At 43.2% G+C, this 19,955-nt stretch overlaps 1 protein-coding gene across 7 annotated transcripts in view; it reads right to left on the bottom strand.

Moving 5' to 3' along the window:
* Positions 1 to 4,433: 4,433 nt before the first annotated feature.
* The window catches only part of LOC135396449 (CUB and sushi domain-containing protein 3-like), a 39,993-nt gene continuing 24,471 nt past the window's right edge, over positions 4,434 to 19,955 (bottom strand). For 4 of the 7 annotated variants that reach the window (XM_064627420.1, XM_064627421.1, XM_064627419.1 and 1 more), the window contains 8 exons: positions 16,320 to 16,523; positions 13,818 to 13,997; positions 13,498 to 13,674; positions 13,182 to 13,358; positions 11,446 to 11,622; positions 11,130 to 11,306; positions 9,223 to 9,447; positions 4,434 to 5,288 (listed from right to left, as the gene is read on the bottom strand). In XM_064627420.1, coding sequence (XP_064483490.1) covers positions 5,089 to 5,288; positions 9,223 to 9,447; positions 11,130 to 11,306; positions 11,446 to 11,622; positions 13,182 to 13,358; positions 13,498 to 13,674; positions 13,818 to 13,997; positions 16,320 to 16,523 — 1,517 coding nt within the window. In that variant the 3' untranslated portion in view covers positions 4,434 to 5,088. Of the gene's footprint in view, positions 5,289 to 7,410; positions 7,621 to 9,222; positions 9,448 to 11,129; positions 11,307 to 11,445; positions 11,623 to 13,181; positions 13,359 to 13,497; positions 13,675 to 13,817; positions 13,998 to 16,319; positions 16,524 to 19,955 lie in introns of all 7 variants that reach the window. The other 3 variants (XR_010423389.1, XR_010423390.1, XR_010423391.1) reach the window with 3 other exon arrangements.

The following is a 19,955-nucleotide window of genomic DNA, read 5'->3' as shown; positions in this document are numbered from 1 at the left end:
CACGATACACTTAGCTGCAGCAAGGCGTTTCAGTGGTGCAAACGGTTCCGAGACTGCCGTACATCAGTGCAGGACGATCCCGGCCGGGGCGGCTCGAGCCCAGTGTCAGAGTTCCTGAGAACATCCAACGTTTTTCCACGGTTTTCTGGGACAAGGCTGGCGTTGTTCATGTTGATTTTCTGCCCAGTGGTACCACCCTCAATAGTGCATATTACTGCTAGGTTCATAAGGCGCTGAAGCACTGATCACCAAAGGAGTCCTCCTCCTACAGGACAATGCACGCCCGCATACCGCGCATCTCACGACACGCACCTTACAGGAACTTGGCTGGGAGTTGCTGCCACATCCCCCTTACAGTCCAGACCTCGCCCCCAGCGATTTCCATCTCTTCGGGCCACTGAAGGTGTTCCTTGGGGGCCGCCACTTCAGCTGCGACGACGAGGTCAAGAATGCGGTCCGATCATGGCTGCTACGCGCCGGTAAGGATTTCTACACTGCTGGCATCCAAGCCCTCGTGAAACGCTGGGACAAGTGCATTAGTGCAGCTGGAGATTACGTTGAAAAATAAAACTAATTTCTCGCCTGTAAGTTCATTATACTTTTGCGAAAAATGAAAAGACCCGGTTTGCCTTGAACACCCCTCGTAGACACCGGTACGGATGCTGAATTATCTAATTTTGCGGCTTCTGCGTGCAAGCAGGATGCAAAAAAAGGAGTGAGTCACCAAGTTTATTAAATCTGATTTGGTTTTGCTTTGGTGAGGAAGGGTTGGGGATGGGGAGATGGTTAAACAACAGATGCTGATATTTCGTGTAAAGATGTGATGCACGTTAGGGACATATCAGTGTCAATGTTGCAGAATTTGTAAACTGCATCGAGTTCGAGTAGAGGCCAGCAATGCCAAGCTCTGGCTTTTTTCTGTGCATACATTACTTTAAGTTATTTTTCAATCTGTGTCTATTGCGTCGACAAACCAATTGTTTATTCGTAAAATGTCTCTCTTGAATCCAGCCCTTTGGCATTCCTCTGAGCCGACTGGTGTTGCGATCGATGATTTCAGGGTCAGTTAGTACAGATGAATTATTTGAAATGAAAATGTAAACATACAGTGAACTTGTGGAGAGGCTACGGGTTTGCGGTAAGATAAACCACACAAACATATTTAGAGCCTGAAGTTTTAGGGTTTAACCCTTTTCTTCCCAGAATTTGCACCCCAAATTGAAGGACGACAGAAGACTTGAGTAAATTGCCCTCACTGAAACATCTGTAGGAATGCACACTAGCTTGTTTGGCAGCAGATGCAATTACATCACTGCTTGTACGAAACCAGTACAGTTCGTTTGAGTAATAGAACCAGATTTATCCCAGAATTTACCATACTGAAAGTTTTTCCACCCAAATTCGTATGAACTTAAAACACATGTTGATTTCCCCGATTTTTACCCGCTGAATTGGGGAAAAAATATTTCCCGAAAACTTCAGGCGCTAAACATATTTAACCTGATAGCGTCTTCGTCATGTGCCTCAGTGGTAATACACATGGAAGATGATAAAACAAGCGCACCTCTTTTCAGTTGTTCAAGTAATGGCGTGACAGTCTTCCAAATATTGGTACTACTATATCGATATTTCTTTTCAAAATACTGATATATGTATGTATCAATCAATAAAAAAAAAAAAATATATATATATATATATAAGGGGGAAAAAAATTAGCAGGAGCTCTTTGGCTGCACGTATAGCATATGTTTGTAAGTCAAACGTCGCCATGCCAGTACTGGACAGCTGTTTCGGCCTTCTTGGGCCTCATCAGCAGTACGCAGGCAGGCAACGTTTGATCGGGATCAAACCGATCAAACGTTGCCTGCCTGCGTACTGCTGATGAGGCCCAAGAAGGCCGAAACAGCTGTCCAGTACTGGCATGGCGACGTTTGACTTACAAACATATATATATATATATATATATATATATATATATATATATATATATATATACAAAAGAAAAATAGCTGAAGCTCTGTAGCTGCATGTTGAGCATATGTTTACAGTTTGACCGTGCACTCCCAGCCGAGTACAGCTGTTTTGTCCTACTTGGGACTCATCAGCCCGGCGTAGGGAACTGACACGGTCTTGGGTCGGCGCTAACAGTGCGTCTCGGCGAGACGTCAATGTTCCACGGTGACGGCGCCACCTGTGGAGGCCGCAATGCAAGCTAGCAAGTACATATACAAAGGAAAAATAGCTGAAGCTCTGTAGCTGCACGTTGAGCATATGTTTACAGTTTGACCGTGCACTCCCAGCCTAGTAACTGTAACAGCCGGTCAAACTGTAAACATATGCTCAACATGCAGCTACAGAGCTTCGGCTATTTTCCCTTTGTATATGTAATTGCTAGCTTGTACTGCGGCCTCCACAGGTGGCGCCGTCACCGTGGAACATTGACGTCTCGCTGAGACGCACTGTTAGCGCCGACCCAAGACCGTGTCACTTCCCTACACCGGGCTGACGAGTCCCAAGTAGGACGAAACAGCTGTACTCGGCTGTGAGTGCACGGTCAAACTGTAAGCACACACACACACACACACACATATATATAATGAGGGAAAAAAGCTATTAAAGAAACAAATAAATGACACTAGTCATGTTTGAAATTCAAAAGTACAGATTAAGATGGCTTCTATGGCTGCACGCAGAGAAACAGATACTCATGGAACGATGCGACAGCACCAGAGGACACGTGTTTCGCTGTGTTTGCGGCTCGTCAGCTCCGGGTAGCTGCGCATCGTTCGGAATTGGCAAACCAGGGGTCGCTCAGCGAGCAATACACACCTGGGACGGTGGACTAAGCACTCCTCAATGCCACAGTGGAAGCCAGTGAATTATAATGAGGGGAAAAAAGCAATTAAAGAAACAAATAAATGACACTAGACGTGTTTGAAATTCAAGAGTACAGATTAAGATGGCTTCTATGGCTGCACGCAATTCCGAACGATGCGCAGCTACCCAGAGCTGACGAGCCGCAAACACGGCGAAACACGTGTCCTCTGGCGCTGTCGCATCGTTCCATGAGTATCTGTTTCTCTGTGTGCAGCCATAGAAGCCATCTTAATCTGTACTTTTGAATTTCAAATACGTCTAGTGTCATTTATTGGTTTCTTTAATGGCTTTTTTCCCCCTCATTATAGTTCACTGGCTTGCATTGTGGCATTGAGGAGTGCTCAGTCACCCTCCCAGGTGTGTATCGCTCGCTGAGCGACCCCTAGTTTGCCAATCCCGAACGATGCGCAGCTACCCAGGGCTGAAGAGCCGCAAACACGGCGAAACACGTGTCCTCTTGTGCTGTCGCATCGTTCCATGAGTATCTGTTTTTCTACGTGCAGCCATAGAAGCCATCTTAATCTGTAAGTTTGAATTTCAAACACATCTAGCGTCATTTTTCTTATTTTTTAATGGCTTTTTTCCTCGCTTTATATATATATATATATGTATATATATCAATAATTTACCCATATAAATATTGATATGTTAATCTGTTTAATTGATTATTTCTTAATCATGTTGATATTTATCGATATCGAAAGTTGCAACATTTTTACACCACTAACGTGGATACACCTATTTGGCAGTTGTAGAAATTACACGCACAAATAGCACAAATGCGAATATTGTTCATCCTATCCGTGCTCACCCCCAGTTATTTCCACTACCCTCGATTTTCACCAGGCCTGCACTGCCACGCTACCCAGGCAGAATGAGAGAACGCACCCTTTTACATGTTGCGTGTCCTCCTTGCATGTGTGGAGATTCAGCTTCCTCCCTTGCAGAAAGCTGGAGATCTATCGGGACGCCTTTTGAGCAAGGCAAGCTTCAATCACGTCAGTGGCTCCAGAATCGAAAGCACCGAGGTGTTGCAAACAAGTGGAGGAGTCATAATTAGTTACTTTGTAGCAGCTTCATGTATCACGGCCGACATACGTCGTCCCCTCCTTCCCTCCACAGTTGTGAATGAGGCTGATATAAAGACCGGTCATTTGATGCAGCACAAAGTCCCATTCATGTCATGTGGAGGACAATACGCTACATTTACTCTGTTAGACACATGGTCAAGCAACTGTCCTGCAGGAAGACATGTCCAATGGCCACTTCTCACTCCTTCCTCCAAATTTTGCCTGTTAAGTGTTAGCATCACTTTCTGACCTGATTTCGAGAGAATGTCCTCTTACACACTAGAATCCTCTGTGTGTGTGGGACAGTGACAGTGATGCTGTCCTACACTTATGATGCCACCTCAGCACTATCACACATAGTGTCACTGTAGGACAGTCCTACACTGTCAACCTCAAAGCAGCATCACCGCCACGGCAGCAGTGTGAGGAACCAGAGAGGGTACAAGGCCCAGAGATGCCTGTGGAGGAACCTTGAGAGGGAGCATATTCAGTCTAATGCTTGTCTTTTGAACAAAGACTGCCACTTGTTCACATCTCGAATGGTGTACAGCAAGGTCACAATAGCAACTAATAAAGGGGATAACACAGTAAATGACTAGGCACTACACTTGTGTGACTTTCAGTTTTGAACACCTATAGTTGTCCTAGGAAGACCTAGAACCATCAACAAGAACAAGTATAATCCCAAAAGCAATCAGCCCTCAAAACATGCTTTTAAAAAGCAACATCATCAAAGGCACACAGGTAAGTGAGGTCTATAAATGCAACAAAAATAGGGTTTGACTTTTTTGGGTTAAATATTTTAAACAAATATTTAGGGTGAAAACTGGGCACCATATTTATACCATAGAGTAATGTCTGGCTAAAGTAGGTGTTTTTGTGAGCTTCACGCAAAACGTCGACAGATTCAGTTCTGCAACTTCGGTGATGATGATGCTGCTGACTTGGTGCATTTTGGCCTCCTAGAGCCAGGACTTACGATAAATAAATAAATACGGAGAGAAAAATGAGAATGAAAAAACAGAATTAATTTCGTAGGTAAATATCAAGTGGTGCTGTCCGATTTTACCTGAAGAAGTCAAACCCAAAGCATCATAGAGTCCGAGCCGAAAGCCGCCTCATTATTCCTTTCAGCAATTTCCTAAAGACTAGTAGTCAGGCAAGGCTTGTGCAAGTGCGCCACTTCACTTTGCGTGTGAGCGTCCGAAGCACTGGGTTTCCTAATCTCACTCCGATGGCTAACGAGCCGTCGTCGGCAGAACAGGTACACAGCAGCCACACCTATCCCAAGGATTGCTGCAACTACACCAACCACGACGGCCCATGGAAATGGTGCTTCACCTGCAGCAAAGAAATGGCACGCTATACAAAATACTAGTTGGTCATTTCGTCAGCATGCCGACAAACAGGACACTGGACATATGCATGAGGGGGTGATATGACCTTACTGGGTACACCAACACGGGAGAATAAATAACTGTAGGCAAGTGGTCAAGTTTTGTTATTTGAGGGAACACGTGATCATGCCAGCACAACCTCAAGGAACCCATTATATGCGGAAGTGGGCGAGCGAACTAGATGTTGTACAAGTAGCAAATTTTTGTTCAAATTGAATTAAATACTTGAAACTACTTTACTTTACTGAAACACTTTATTTGAAACTTATTATTTATTACTTTTGTTTACTATATTTAATGCTTATTGTTTACAAATTGTTTGGTTATAATTTATTTAATTGTTTGCTGTTTCGTCGCAGATTATCGCTTGAGGCTTGCCAGGTTCTTTCAACTGTTTCACAGCACCCCGTGGATAACGCATTGTGGGTTGCGTGCTTGTACATCCCAAGTACACATAGGCAGGATAGCACCTCCAAAGTTTCTGTGAACTAGCTCCAACTTCCTATGCGCTTGTAACGCTTTCGAAGCACAAGAGAAAAGCAAAAGTGCAGAGAAATTGTCAGGTTGAGCTGTTTGTTGAGTCAATGTCTGTCTCTGCAATGACTGTCAGCCGCTGCAACCTGATCCTGCGATCTCTATGTCAATCCCAATGCTAAAGATTAAATGTCGAGCACTGTCCCGTCACAAGGCTGTCCGAAGCGAGCCTTGGTAGGCGGTCAACTTACACTCGTGTGTGCCGAACAGTACGCGGAAGAAGTTCACTGAACGTCAGGACAAGGCTCGCGGAACCCCGGGAACGTGGGTTGGGAAACATTGCCTTAGGCAGACATTAAAGTGTAGAAATATACAGGAACAGAACTGCTACATAGGGGTAGTAAAGGGACTCCAAGTGGACACCTTCCATATTTCTAACAAAAAACATGTCAATAACTTCAACTAGAAGGCAGAAATGCATGTCAGACAACATTAAACCCAACTTTCTGTGTTCTCTGTCATCTGCCCAATGGAAGTAGTTTTCAACACTGAGGCTATGAAAAAATATGGACATTTGGGCCCCTTCGGATAACTCTGCTAACAGTGATATCAACATTTCATAAATTAGCCGTACATGTACCAACTGGAACTAAGTCAAAATCCACGTTTCTGGGTAAACTGTTTTAAAGGAGTACAGTGGGCTGTCCAAAAAATTTTCAGATTAAGACGTCTGATGAAAGTGTGTGTGTCATTTAACCGACCGACTAGCGCGAAAGGTTTTGATGTGTGCAATTTGTTTCCCAGAAAAAAACTCACATAAACATTGCTCTGTGCTTTCTCTCTTAACTCGCCACTCCGGGTATAACGAGGAGGAGAAGGTATGATGCCACGTCACCGATGACGTTACGGGGGAACTCGTTCTGGTTCGCCTGTTAGTGGGGGGTCAGCACCCTGTCCCTTTGCCGCCGTAAACCAGTTTTGCCGGTTCTCCTGGAGAATTGGGGATAGAATGAGCGGCTGAATCCTGACCGAGCCAGGAGCAAGGCTTTTTCAGAACCCCGAACAGCTGAGTAGCAGACGACATTTCTCTGGACCAATCAGCGAGCCTGTCTCCTGTAGCGTCAGTGCGAGGTCCCAGGCAGATCACAGGCTGGTACTGCAATCCACCGCCGTTGCGCACGATCGGTTTTTGCGACGTACTTTAAATTCAATTTCTGCGATAATTATGACTCTGCGGTGTGAATTACTTCTCATGATGCATCTTACTGGCCTACTTAACAGTTTTATAGGAAGAAAACAGGGTGTTAAAAATGACTTCTGTGCTACTTTAAGGAGCACTCAGTTGAATACATCAATCAATGTATCAGCTAAAAAAATGTGCTTATACAATTCAGAAAAAGAAAAAAGTAGTTCTTCTTTTCCTTTTTAAAACAGGATGTTAAATGTTCCAACAATACATGGCAACCACCGAATTGCGTGCCTCTTTTGTATTACTGCACTCATTTTCCGTATACTAATAAAAGCTGGATATAGCAGCACATTGGATGCAATGTAGTGTAAACTAGAATTCTAAGATTGGCAGTATTACCTACATTTTGGATGCAGGATCCTATGGACCTTTTTCACAATGCTTCTGGGCATGCTCTGTGACCCTGACTGCGCCGAAGAAGGTTCCCTACATATTCAATAGATGGCTCCAATATGGCGCCGGCTATGCTTTGGCGTGCGCCGGTCGTGTTTCGTGGGACAGCCGCTCGGATACGACGCGAGTGTAAAAAAGGTCCATTGTAATGTAGATCTGCCTGAAAGTTTATGGCAGTCAATTGATTTTGTTTTTGCACCCTCTGATGCAGCAGGTTGTACAGAGAAGCCATATTAATGCACTAGTACAGTCGACCCCTGTTTATCCGGGCTCCATTTATCCAGATCCCGCACTATCCGGACAAAATGTTTGGGAGAGATTTCAGTCCACGTATTTTTGCTTCATTTATCTGGGCTCCAGCTTCCGGATCCAGACAGGAATTTTCGGGAACCACTGTGGGAAAGTACCCAACAACCTGCTTCACTTATCCGGTCATGTGCCTGAGACGGTGTGCAACCTACATTTTCTCCAGTGGGAGCGACAACCTTGAGGGTAGAGTGAACTACTCTATACTCTGCTTCAAGGAGGTCACCCTTCCCCACTGTGCCCAAGTGAGGCTGATCACCAGTCCAGTCATTTGAGACTTAGAGGCACGCCCTTCAATCAGAAAGTCAGTCATAAACCTCGATGTGGACGGACATGAGAAACGTGTGCCATCATTACTTATGAAGATGTCGTCAATATTTATGTGGAATGACGGCAGCCACGAATCAGAGGACTGCACTGAAGAATAAAGTGTGGTGACACCCCAAGATGCCCGAAAGGCATTCAAAACTGCTTTGGCGTTTTTTTTTAGCAAAAGAGTAATGTTGCCCAAGTTAGTGCAAGTTAGAGCTTACGAGAGCTTGGTACTCAAACTAACCTCGTGCAAACGAGCATGGACACTTTCTTATGCATTAAGCAATAAATAAAAGGCTCGTTGACAGCTTGGAATACAGTGTTTCACTTATATGGATGCTGCAATATCATAGATCGAGAAGTTACCCGTCAAAAAGAACTCGTTACGAGTTAAGTTACTGTCTGAAAAATGTAACTAAGTTAATAACGAAGTTCTTCAGCCTGAAATGTAACTCGCAGTTACGGAGTTACTTAAAAAGAAGAACGAGTTACTTCCAAGTTACTTCGGACACAAAATAGCACTACACAGGTGTAGCGCGCGTGAGCAGTTGAGTTCGACATTGAGTTGCCTGCGGAGGAGTGCAACACAGTTAAATCGTTTTCGTTTATGTCCAACAATTCGAACACTTTTCATGTTACTCCTTGTGGGCGCACAATGGTTCAGCTTCATTTCAATGGCAGTGGTTCTTACTTCCTGAATAGAATACTGTCATTGATTGAGAATCACATTTTATGGCATAAAATGCCATGAAAAAAATGGAGAGAAAGCAAGAAAATATGTGGACGTGAGCAAAAAGCGAATTAAAAGTAACTTGGAACTTAAGTTAAGTTACTTTGGCAAAGTTACCTGAATAAGAAACGAGTTCCTCTGAAAGTTACCACGGCGCAAAAGTACCGAGTTAAGTTACAAGTTACAAAAAAATGGAACTTAGTTACAGTAACAAGTTACCTCGAACTCTACGCGATATTCTGACATTTTCCTGGTCTGGATAAACAGGGGTTGACTGTACATAACAGCTACATGTATGACAATACAACAATTCCAGATGCAAATTGTGAAACTTCAGACTCTACTCCACATACGGCTTCACACTAAGACAGACTGACCTGACATTTGAAAAAGTTCCAAACGCAATAGACTTACATGCAGGAGGCTGTGGGGGGTCCCAGGTACCTCCTGGTTGACAGACCAATGTTGAGGGACCTTGCATTACGTATCCCTCCTTACAGGCAAATGTAGCCAGACTGCTGGTTGTACCATTGCTCACCAGCATTCCATTGTGGGGATCTTCAAGTGGACGGCATACATTTCTGTCTTTACTCTGTGGTGTAACTGCAGAACTCGTATTTGCAGTACCTGAAGCCAGAGCTGCGAAGTAATAAAAAGGGGTTGTGAATCCATTCTCGAATACTACACAAAATCATGATTGAAACGTAGATTTATGGGTACCAAACATCTCCACCAAAACACCTTCATGCTGTGCTCCAGTGCCACAGAGTTACGTCACTCTGAGTGAACTGAACTACATTTTGGTCTCGATTACTTTTCCTGTAACTAAATTACGTTCAGAGTCAGGTAACTCACTTAAATCTTCTAAGAAACTTATACAGCTCGACCTGAATCACACGCAGCATTTTCATTTTTTCTGCTTTTGTTATGTTACAGAAGTGGTACTTTGTAGAGGGGAACACAGTCGTGTCCCAAACGCAAGCTTCGCGCATTTACGTTATTTGCACACATTCTACTCTGAGCCATTTATCAAAATTTTTCATTATTGCAACATTTATAAAACACACGTTTGCTATAGCAAGCTGTGCATTATTGCATGGCACAAAAGATCACCATTCTTATCTCTTTTATTGTAGTAACACACAGGTATTACTTCATAGCACAAAGACATTGTTTGCACCCAATATCAGCTAACATGCAACTTGCATAAGCATTATTAATGCTTGCAACTGCTGTATCAATAACTGCACTCTTTTGTGCATTAAGCTGACGCTGCCTTTAGCTCCGTAGGGTGGTCCCAAGATCCCACTGATGAAGTCGCATTATTATTAAGTATGCTCCAGACGGTACCTGCAGTGATTAACCTGACATGCCATTATTAGAGATCTTCTATTACAACTTGATACTGAAACCGAAATCATAGCTAGATGAATATGAACATTCCTGTTTTCAGTGTCACGACTAACAAGTCTGTCATGCTCAGAAATTACGAGTACGCTGGCAACAGCAATGAGCATGACAAACCATTGCCGAAGATGAGCTATGTGTCATGCTTTGTTGATTGCCATTTAGTAATACTTCCACAATTTCTGACAGATAGCAAAGAAAAATTGAGTAGTCTGACATCCTCCACTGGTGAACTGCACAACAGTGCAGGCAGGGGTACTCGAGGAACAGACGCGGATCATGCTTTTGGAAAACAGGAAAAGAAAAATTAAAGTCAAAGGAAGGAAAAGAAAAACAAGTCAGAACCTGTGGCCTTTTTGCTTACTCCCATTTCACACTTCTGTGAACACAATAGTGCTACCAGCAGAGTGCAGATAAATATGCATGCAACTATGCATTGAAAATCTTCTATAGGGTTAGTCTAGCAAACGTTACACATTTTGACTGCACTGTGAGAATAGAAGACAGGGTATGGCCCACCCTAAACTTTGCAGACTGCAGACCCTAGACTTTGCAGTTTTACTGGAATTTTTGAAAGCACTATGGTCATGTAGAAAGAATAAAAATCAAGTAAAATCTCATCCCATGCATTTTCAATGGCCAATTCTACGCAAACACCACCATTTTTTCTTATGTCTGCTTCACATTCACATCACTTAATACAGGTGGCTCTGCCTACAACAACGCGACCATTTTGATGTTATGCACCAATCCTGTTGTTCTGTACCTTGGCAACACCTGTGTCTGGTGAAATGAAAATGAAGCGCACAGTCTGCAAAGTTTGGGATTGGCCTCAGTGAATGCCTCAGTTCAGGACACTGTATTCCTGTTGCTATAGCATCGCATCCAAAATATGTATGGAAGCAAGTACTCACTTTCACATCTAGGCGGTGTCCGTGGAGACCACCTGCCACTGATCTGGCAGACCAATGTGTCTGCGCCATTCAAGGTGTAGCCTTTTTCACACTGGTAGTTCACACTATTGGGAAATGTGAAGTTATTGCCCTCTCGTGAGCCATGGGCTACTGTGCCTGGGTCACCACAGCTGACAACTGCATCAGTAGACAACTATGTGTCAGGTACACCGTGCTCTCGGGCTACCTTCTATTGTAAAATCAGCAGGCGAAAACACCTGGCATAAGTCTGAAAACTCAAAATGTCTAGTGCACAATAGAAATTAAAAGCACTCACCTTCGCACGTGGGGAGTTCCTCAGGATGCCACTTTCCGTCACCGTTGCAGATGAGTGTGGCTGTGCCGTGAATGATGTAACCTTTCTCACTCTGATACGTTACACTTCTGCGAAATGTAAAATCATTGCCCACTAGGATGCAGTTCCTCGCTTCGCCTGGGTGGCCACAGTTGACAACTGCGGAAGTTTACACATGGGTGTCGGTTACACATTACTTTTCCTCGATTACTTTTCCTGTAACTAAATTACGTTCAGAGTCAGGTAACTCACTTAAATCTTCTAAGAAACTTATACAGCTCGACCTGAATCACACGCAGCATTTTCATTTTTTCTGCTTTTGTTATGTTACAGAAGTGGTACTTTGTAGAGGGGAACACAGTCGTGTCCCAAACGCAAGCTTCGCGCATTTACGTTATTTGCACACATTCTACTCTGAGCCATTTATCAAAATTTTTCATTATTGCAACATTTATAAAACACACGTTTGCTATAGCAAGCTGTGCATTATTGCATGGCACAAAAGATCACCATTCTTATCTCTTTTATTGTAGTAACACACAGGTATTACTTCATAGCACAAAGACATTGTTTGCACCCAATATCAGCTAACATGCAACTTGCATAAGCATTATTAATGCTTGCAACTGCTGTATCAATAACTGCACTCTTTTGTGCATTAAGCTGACGCTGCCTTTAGCTCCGTAGGGTGGTCCCAAGATCCCACTGATGAAGTCGCATTATTATTAAGTATGCTCCAGACGGTACCTGCAGTGATTAACCTGACATGCCATTATTAGAGATCTTCTATTACAACTTGATACTGAAACCGAAATCATAGCTAGATGAATATGAACATTCCTGTTTTCAGTGTCACGACTAACAAGTCTGTCATGCTCAGAAATTACGAGTACGCTGGCAACAGCAATGAGCATGACAAACCATTGCCGAAGATGAGCTATGTGTCATGCTTTGTTGATTGCCATTTAGTAATACTTCCACAATTTCTGACAGATAGCAAAGAAAAATTGAGTAGTCTGACATCCTCCACTGGTGAACTGCACAACAGTGCAGGCAGGGGTACTCGAGGAACAGACGCGGATCATGCTTTTGGAAAACAGGAAAAGAAAAATTAAAGTCAAAGGAAGGAAAAGAAAAACAAGTCAGAACCTGTGGCCTTTTTGCTTACTCCCATTTCACACTTCTGTTAACACAATAGTGCTACCAGCAGAGTGCAGATAAATATGCATGCAACTATGCATTGAAAATCTTCTATAGGGTTAGTCTAGCAAACGTTACACATTTTGACTGCACTGTGAGAATAGAAGACAGGGTATGGCCCACCCTAAACTTTGCAGACTGCAGACCCTAGACTTTGCAGTTTTACTGGAATTTTTGAAAGCACTATGGTCATGTAGAAAGAATAAAAATCAAGTAAAATCTCATCCCATGCATTTTCAATGGCCAATTCTACGCAAACACCACCATTTTTTCTTATGTCTGCTTCACATTCACATCACTTAATACAGGTGGCTCTGCCTACAACAACGCGACCATTTTGATGTTATGCACCAATCCTGTTGTTCTGTACCTTGGCAACACCTGTGTCTGGTGAAATGAAAATGAAGCGCACAGTCTGCAAAGTTTGGGATTGGCCTCAGTGAATGCCTCAGTTCAGGACACTGTATTCCTGTTGCTATAGCATCGCATCCAAAATATGTATGGAAGCAAGTACTCACTTTCACATCTAGGCGGTGTCCGTGGAGACCACCTGCCACTGATCTGGCAGACCAATGTGTCTGCGCCATTCAAGGTGTAGCCTTTTTCACACTGGTAGTTCACACTATTGGGAAATGTGAAGTTATTGCCCTCTCGTGAGCCATGGGCTACTGTGCCTGGGTCACCACAGCTGACAACTGCATCAGTAGACAACTATGTGTCAGGTACACCGTGCTCTCGGGCTACCTTCTATTGTAAAATCAGCAGGCGAAAACACCTGGCATAAGTCTGAAAACTCAAAATGTCTAGTGCACAATAGAAATTAAAAGCACTCACCTTCGCACGTGGGGAGTTCCTCAGGATGCCACTTTCCGTCACCGTTGCAGATGAGTGTGGCTGTGCCGTGAATGATGTAACCTTTCTCACTCTGATACGTTACACTTCTGCGAAATGTAAAATCATTGCCCACTAGGATGCAGTTCCTCGCTTCGCCTGGGTGGCCACAGTTGACAACTGCGGAAGTTTACACATGGGTGTCGGTTACACAATACGAAGGCCACCTACTGATATCTATTGAGTGGAAGGATGTCAAAAGAACTAACATTGTAGTCTATGGAGTGAAGATATGCATTGCAAAATAGAAGTCGAGCATTCACCTTCACAGGTAGGGAGCTCCTCAGGAGACCACTTCCCATCGCTTTGGCAGAAGAGAGTCTCTGTGCCCCTGCGCGCAAAGTAGCCGTCGTCACATCTGTACTTCACAGAGTTTGGAAATGTAAAGACACTGCCCTCTAGGAAGCCATGCTTCACTGTGCCTGGGTGACCACAGTTGACAGCTGCATCAGCAGAAAAACAGGTATCAGGTATACATTGCTGTCTAGCATAGTGTGGGTAGTGTGTTGCACAGTGCATGGCACAGTCCGTGGCGCAGTGTGCGGCGCAGTGCGTGGCGCAGTGCGTGGCGCAGTGCGTGGCGCAGTGTGTGGCGCAGTGTGTGGCGCAGTGTGTGGCGCAGTGTGTGGCGCAGTGCGTAGTGTGCAGTAGCGTGTGGGAGTGATACTCTAGTATAAATATTAAAAATAAAAACTTCACCAGGACTCTTATAAAATTGCATCAAATTGCTGCATCTCTTGATTGTAAATGAGCCTGAGCACTGCACAAATGCTGATGACAACACGACAAGATGGCTTTTGAGCTGTCTTGTTGTGTTGTCTTCCTGATGTAAACATTGCTTCCAGCACAGTGTGTCAGAGATTTCCAGAACACGATTTCCATAGAGATTTCCATAACGCTATTACAGATATGCGGGACAAAAAAAAAAGCATGTTATTGTCAAACCGAAATGTGAATCGCTCCTGTGTACTTGCACGGCATACCCTATGAACAGATAATGGTTTGTCCAACCGGCCTCATATCTAGCCACTAGGTGCGAGAGTTCCGTTGGAGGCCACTACTCAGACGTTACACATAAGCATGATTTGTGCCGTATCACTCCCCTATGCTTGCTGTGTGTGATTTCATCGAATCTGCAGTGCACTATAATTTATCATCCAATAAATGATGATTAAAAACACAACCACATTTCATTTCCCATGTCACACAGACATAATTCTACGTAAAGATATGCAGCATTGTAAAGTTATGCCTTTTTTACTTTTCCAGCACTAAAACAACAAATAAATGTAGTTGTGCTCACAAGGTCATAAACGTTCTCAGTAGAGCTGTCTGAATATTAAAATTTCAATTACGAATAGTTCACAAATATTTTACCTACACTGCTAACCGAATCCGAATAATTTCTTCAGACGGCGAATCGAATTGGAATAATCAGAGAAGGCCTATTTTGAATAATTCTGAATACCTCATGGTGAAATATTTTTTGGTGTTGTGCACATTAGATAATGTTCTGCCCCGAACATGTGAGTTTTTCACCCAGCATAACATATCGTGAGAGAAAGGTTCCTCTGTGTTTTGTATGGTAGACTGCATTAGTGGGATGAACTGCATTGAGAGTTAGTCAACATGTTCCATGCAGCCTGCTTTGTGTGCATCTCCAAATTCCTATGTTTACATTGTGAATTTCCTGTGGTTCGCACATATTTTCATCTGTTACTAAACATAACTCTGAAAGTTGGGAGTACATTTACTGGAACCTCTAATGCCCAGAGTATAGTGTTGACCATGAGGTCACAGAAGTTGTAGACTTGAGTGACAGAATATTGTAAACAGTGCTAAAAGGGGTTCACCTAACGCTCGAGAGCAATGAGGTGAAGCAGACTTGCAGAATGGAGCCGCACAGCAAAGAAAAATGGCAGTAATGCGAAGTGGCTTCATCTAACTCTCAGATGTAATGAGGCGAAGCCCACTTGCAGAAAGGTGATAATGATACTTTTCTTCAGTACTATTAGAAAAATATTTGAATATTTCGAATACTGAAAATAGGTTGCGAATAGCATTTGAATAGCATCAGATATTCGTTTCATATTTGAAATTTCGAACATTCGCACAGCTCTAGTTCTCAGCAGAAGCCATGTGAAATGATGAAATCGCATATGAAGGAAAATGTGCCTAATTTTATTGTGAAGGATGTGACCTATTGTTTCATGCAGAATGTATGTCTGGTATGTACTGGGCATCATCCAAAAAAGAAAAAGTGGCATGTAATTCATATTGTGTAGTTGACAATCAAGCAAGGTAGTATGGGACGTTGGGAAACGTATTCCGAAGTAAAACTTCACTCGAAATTTATTGTGCAAATTTCGAAGAAGTTTATTTGTGTTCTTATCAGACGCATAACCGGATGTAACTTCCCGTTGTGCGGCGAGTCATCTTGTCACAAAAATGAGGACCACGATACCACGTCTTAATTAAGTTCTTCAGAGTGCTTTGTTCCTTGTATCTGTTGCATTTTTCACTGCCATCTGACTGGAGGCTTTTTGAGTCTACAAACTTTCTACAAACCTAAAACTTTCAAATTTTGACAATCCTTATTCGTTATTGCAACAGGTCAACCGGTCGCACAAATGCAAGCAGTTATAAAATGTTTGTGCACAACCAACCATTACCAGTTTTTTTTTTTTTTTTTGCTCTGCCTCAGATTTGAAGCACCCCAGAAACCCAAACAAACACACAATGGGTACTAATGAATGTCCACGTACGTGCACAGATGAGCGTATTTGATGGGTATTCCCATATGCCACTGCGGCAGGTGGCATTTCTGTATCTTGGCGGAGGACTTGTCTGCCGATAGCCGGGTTGACACGTGTAGGGTGCCACCTCTCCCTCTCCATAAGGCCTTGTAGCTGTTATGACATCATAATATGGAAGCGTGGTGTCTGTAGTCAGATCATCCAGGCTGCAAGCTGCATGGAAATACCACTGTATCAACTGTAACGCCACCACCTAGATAGAGAAAGCCTGCTTACTCATCGACGTAACAACTAAGAGTCAGCCAATCAGGATCGTGTTTTCAACGGCGGTAGCTAATCACAAACGTGCTTTCAGTGGTCATGGCCATGAAGACGAACAGAGTCTGCGAGGGGTGATTGAACGTCCCCGCGTACTAAATGGGAAAACTTGGAAATAAAGCGCAAAACGGTCCCATATCTTTCTCAAAACTCATTTTCTGGAAAGTGTGCTTCACTTTTTGTCTACAGATTCAGGTCTACAGGTTTCAAGTTAGCTGCAATCATTTGCGAGTTCTTGAATTCGCAGAACGGCGATTCGCAGTAGCAGACGAATTCTGACTTTATACGTCCACACAGCGAAGGAGGGGGATGAGGCGATAAGCAGGTCTTCTGTATCTAGGTGGCATTGCCTGTACTAACTGTATCACCTAATCTTAAGATAGGGTACTTAAGATTCCTTTTACTTACGTATCTCCTAAGAGGGAAAGAAATAGACACATCAGAGATTAAAAGTTACCCCTGAGATCTCCACCAAGGGAGGTTCCACGTGATCAGCAAGGTCAGACACAAAACAAGTTATTCTGAGTTGATGGAAGTCCCAATAGACATCTAGGGTCTCGATTGGACTTAATTGGATTTTGATCTCTGGATATACAGTCAACCCTCGACTTATGAATGGCTACTGTTTCTCAAACAAGCGTTCTTAAATCTAGGTTTGAAACTAACAGGACAGTGCGAAAAAGCTAGTATGATAGGAAATGCATTTGTACATGGATTACGTTACGGTGCACTGCAACACTGTTCCTCCTGCGTTTCTCAGGAGCGACTTAGTAATTACTATTAATTAATTATTATTAATTAATTAGCCGCTAGTAATTACTTAGTAATTACTAGCGGTTCACTCGTCCTCGTCCCTGAAGTATTGTACTGAACCTCAATATGCTTCCGTTTCAAAGTATGGCTCTGAGATGACAGCTTGCCCCGTCAGTGCTCATGGTACCTCGTGGTAAATAGGTGAATCACTTTTTTTATTTTGGCTTTCGACAGCGGAACATAGGGTAACCTATATTTATGCTTGTTGACCTCTATTGACCTGGACTACTGGGTTTACCCCATTTGTAAGTAGAGATAAAAAAAAAAGGGGGACCTTCAAGGTTCACTCTTGCCACAGAGGGTGCCGAACGGCAGGCCCTGGCAGGTTGTTTGTACAGTATAAAGCGGGAATGAAGAGAATTTGAATTTACGATCTCGGCAGTGCGAATGAGCATTTTCTTTTCTTTGTTTACTGAGATTCTGACGGCAGTGAGAAACAGAGAGAGAGGGGGGGGGGCTTCACGTTTGCCCTGCCCCGGGCGCAAACTCGCCTCACGACGGCTCTGATTGCAGGTTACAGCAGGAAGTTACAGCAGCGGTGATGAAACTCCCCATTCATCATCTCACAATAAAGTTGTTGTTGTTGTACAGCAGCATGGCACTTCTCATGTTCACTGCCTTGTTTATCTTTCCTGGGACTTCGTGGGGCAAGGGGGGGGGGGGGGAGAGGAAGTATGCATTTGGTACTCGTACAATAAACAGCTCTCTCTCAGCAGCACCCCAACTCAGTCTTTGTCCTAAAATAAAACAGTTTTAACAGACAGTTTGAGCTCCTGCTTTATGTTGGAATTTGCATTGCTCATAAAACCATGCTTTAACTATAGGGCGGATGCAATAGGAAAAAAGGTACAAATTTCTGTGACCTGAAGGAAGGAGAAACGCAAGAAGGAATGCGAAGTGTACAAGATCGCGATTTATAGACAGGCGTTAAGTAGCACAGTGGCAAAGGGGAAAACAGTACAGTTCTTTGGGACCAGTCGAAGGAGCCCTATAGCCAAATTACCTGTTTAATATTGACTTAATTCACTTTCAGAACATATTCCAGTATTCCTTTTGTTAAAATTTCTGTTTAGTTTTACCTCTAAGTTTTTCAAGGCCAGCAGGAGCAGCGTGTGCTCATACTCGGTGACCATGCTGCAAAGCCTATACGTCGCGACTGTGGCTCAGACAAAAAGAAAGAAAATCTTCAGGTTATTAAAAAAAATCCCTATTTTTTTCTCCCCACAGAACTGAGGTGTTCTACAGTTCTATGGGAAGCGAGTTTTTCTAGCTTGTTATCGCCATTGAAACTGTTCACCCTGAAATGTGCACATTTTAAGAATTTCAGTGATTTAACGATTTTGTCACTACACCTAAATCGTTGACAAAGGGTTCACATTCTTTTAGTATAAAGTAGTCCTGATGAGCTTCGCACCTGAAAAAAAAATGTTTTGGTAGATATTGTAGTTATTTTTATAAAAAATGTCAAAATTGGGCAAATTCTGGAGTTTCCCAGACTAGCCAAAATCCAAAATTTTGTGGTAGAGCCACAAGACTGTCAGTAGGTGGCATGGTCCTTTTAGAAGACCCCTTTAAATTTTGAGCTTCAATGCAATAGGGCCTCATGACACATTTTTTAAGAGTGGGCCTGGTTTTTGTTCAGAGTGCGAACTTCATAGCCCTCTAGCATTAGAACGCTTCGGTGTTTGAGGTCAATATTTCGGGTCTGGTATACATCTACCAGCACAATGAGTCATGATTTTTTTTTTTTTCGTGAAAATCGGCAATGGTCGAGCAGCATTGCTGGATCACTTGGCATGCAAAGATTGCATCTAGGTAGCTCTCATAGTTTTACCACAAAAATTCTGTAAAGGATAAAACACAATACCCTCTACGTATACATGATAAAACTTGGCACGGGAGTGCATTGGTAATACAGCGAAAAAATTATGAACATGAATTGGCGTGCTTGTTGTACTGGCTACATTTTGTCCTTCATGGAGAGACTGGCTTCACCTTAACCTCTGAGTGATTGTTCATTTGGTAAGCGTATCTTGATTGTCTTCTATGGGTGTTTGGTGAAACAAGGAACACCTGGGTGCTTTCCCTTATCTCTCTTTTTTTTTTACTTTGCATTAAACATGTGGCGAGAAAGAGGAAGTGAGCTCAACTCTTGCGGCCGAATTAAAATCACGATCAGTTCCGTAGCTGATCTCGTCGCATCTAGACGTCTTTGTTCTGTCCTCCATAGACATATTCCCCCCCACCAAAAACAAATTTTGCACACCCTCCTCGAAAAGGCCACTTTTGTTTCATTCATACGTACGTGCTTTCATACACACATACTTTAACACATTCGTACTATGTGCTTTGTCATTGGGTCTCATGTCGTTCATTTCAGCCTCGAACAATGCACAGTCCACACTTTTACTGGCTGCACCCGGTCGGCTGCTCCCTGTCACACAGGTCAAATAGCTGCAAATACAAATGCAAAAAGAAAGAAAGAAGGTGTGTCCCCCAGTATTGTGTGGAAGA

This window comes from Ornithodoros turicata, chromosome 6 (genome assembly GCF_037126465.1).
Source record: "Ornithodoros turicata isolate Travis chromosome 6, ASM3712646v1, whole genome shotgun sequence".
In the NCBI taxonomy this organism is placed as follows: Eukaryota; Metazoa; Arthropoda; class Arachnida; order Ixodida; family Argasidae; genus Ornithodoros; species Ornithodoros turicata.
Note: the sequence above shows the minus strand (reverse complement) of the source record. Positions and strands in the feature narration are given on the sequence as shown.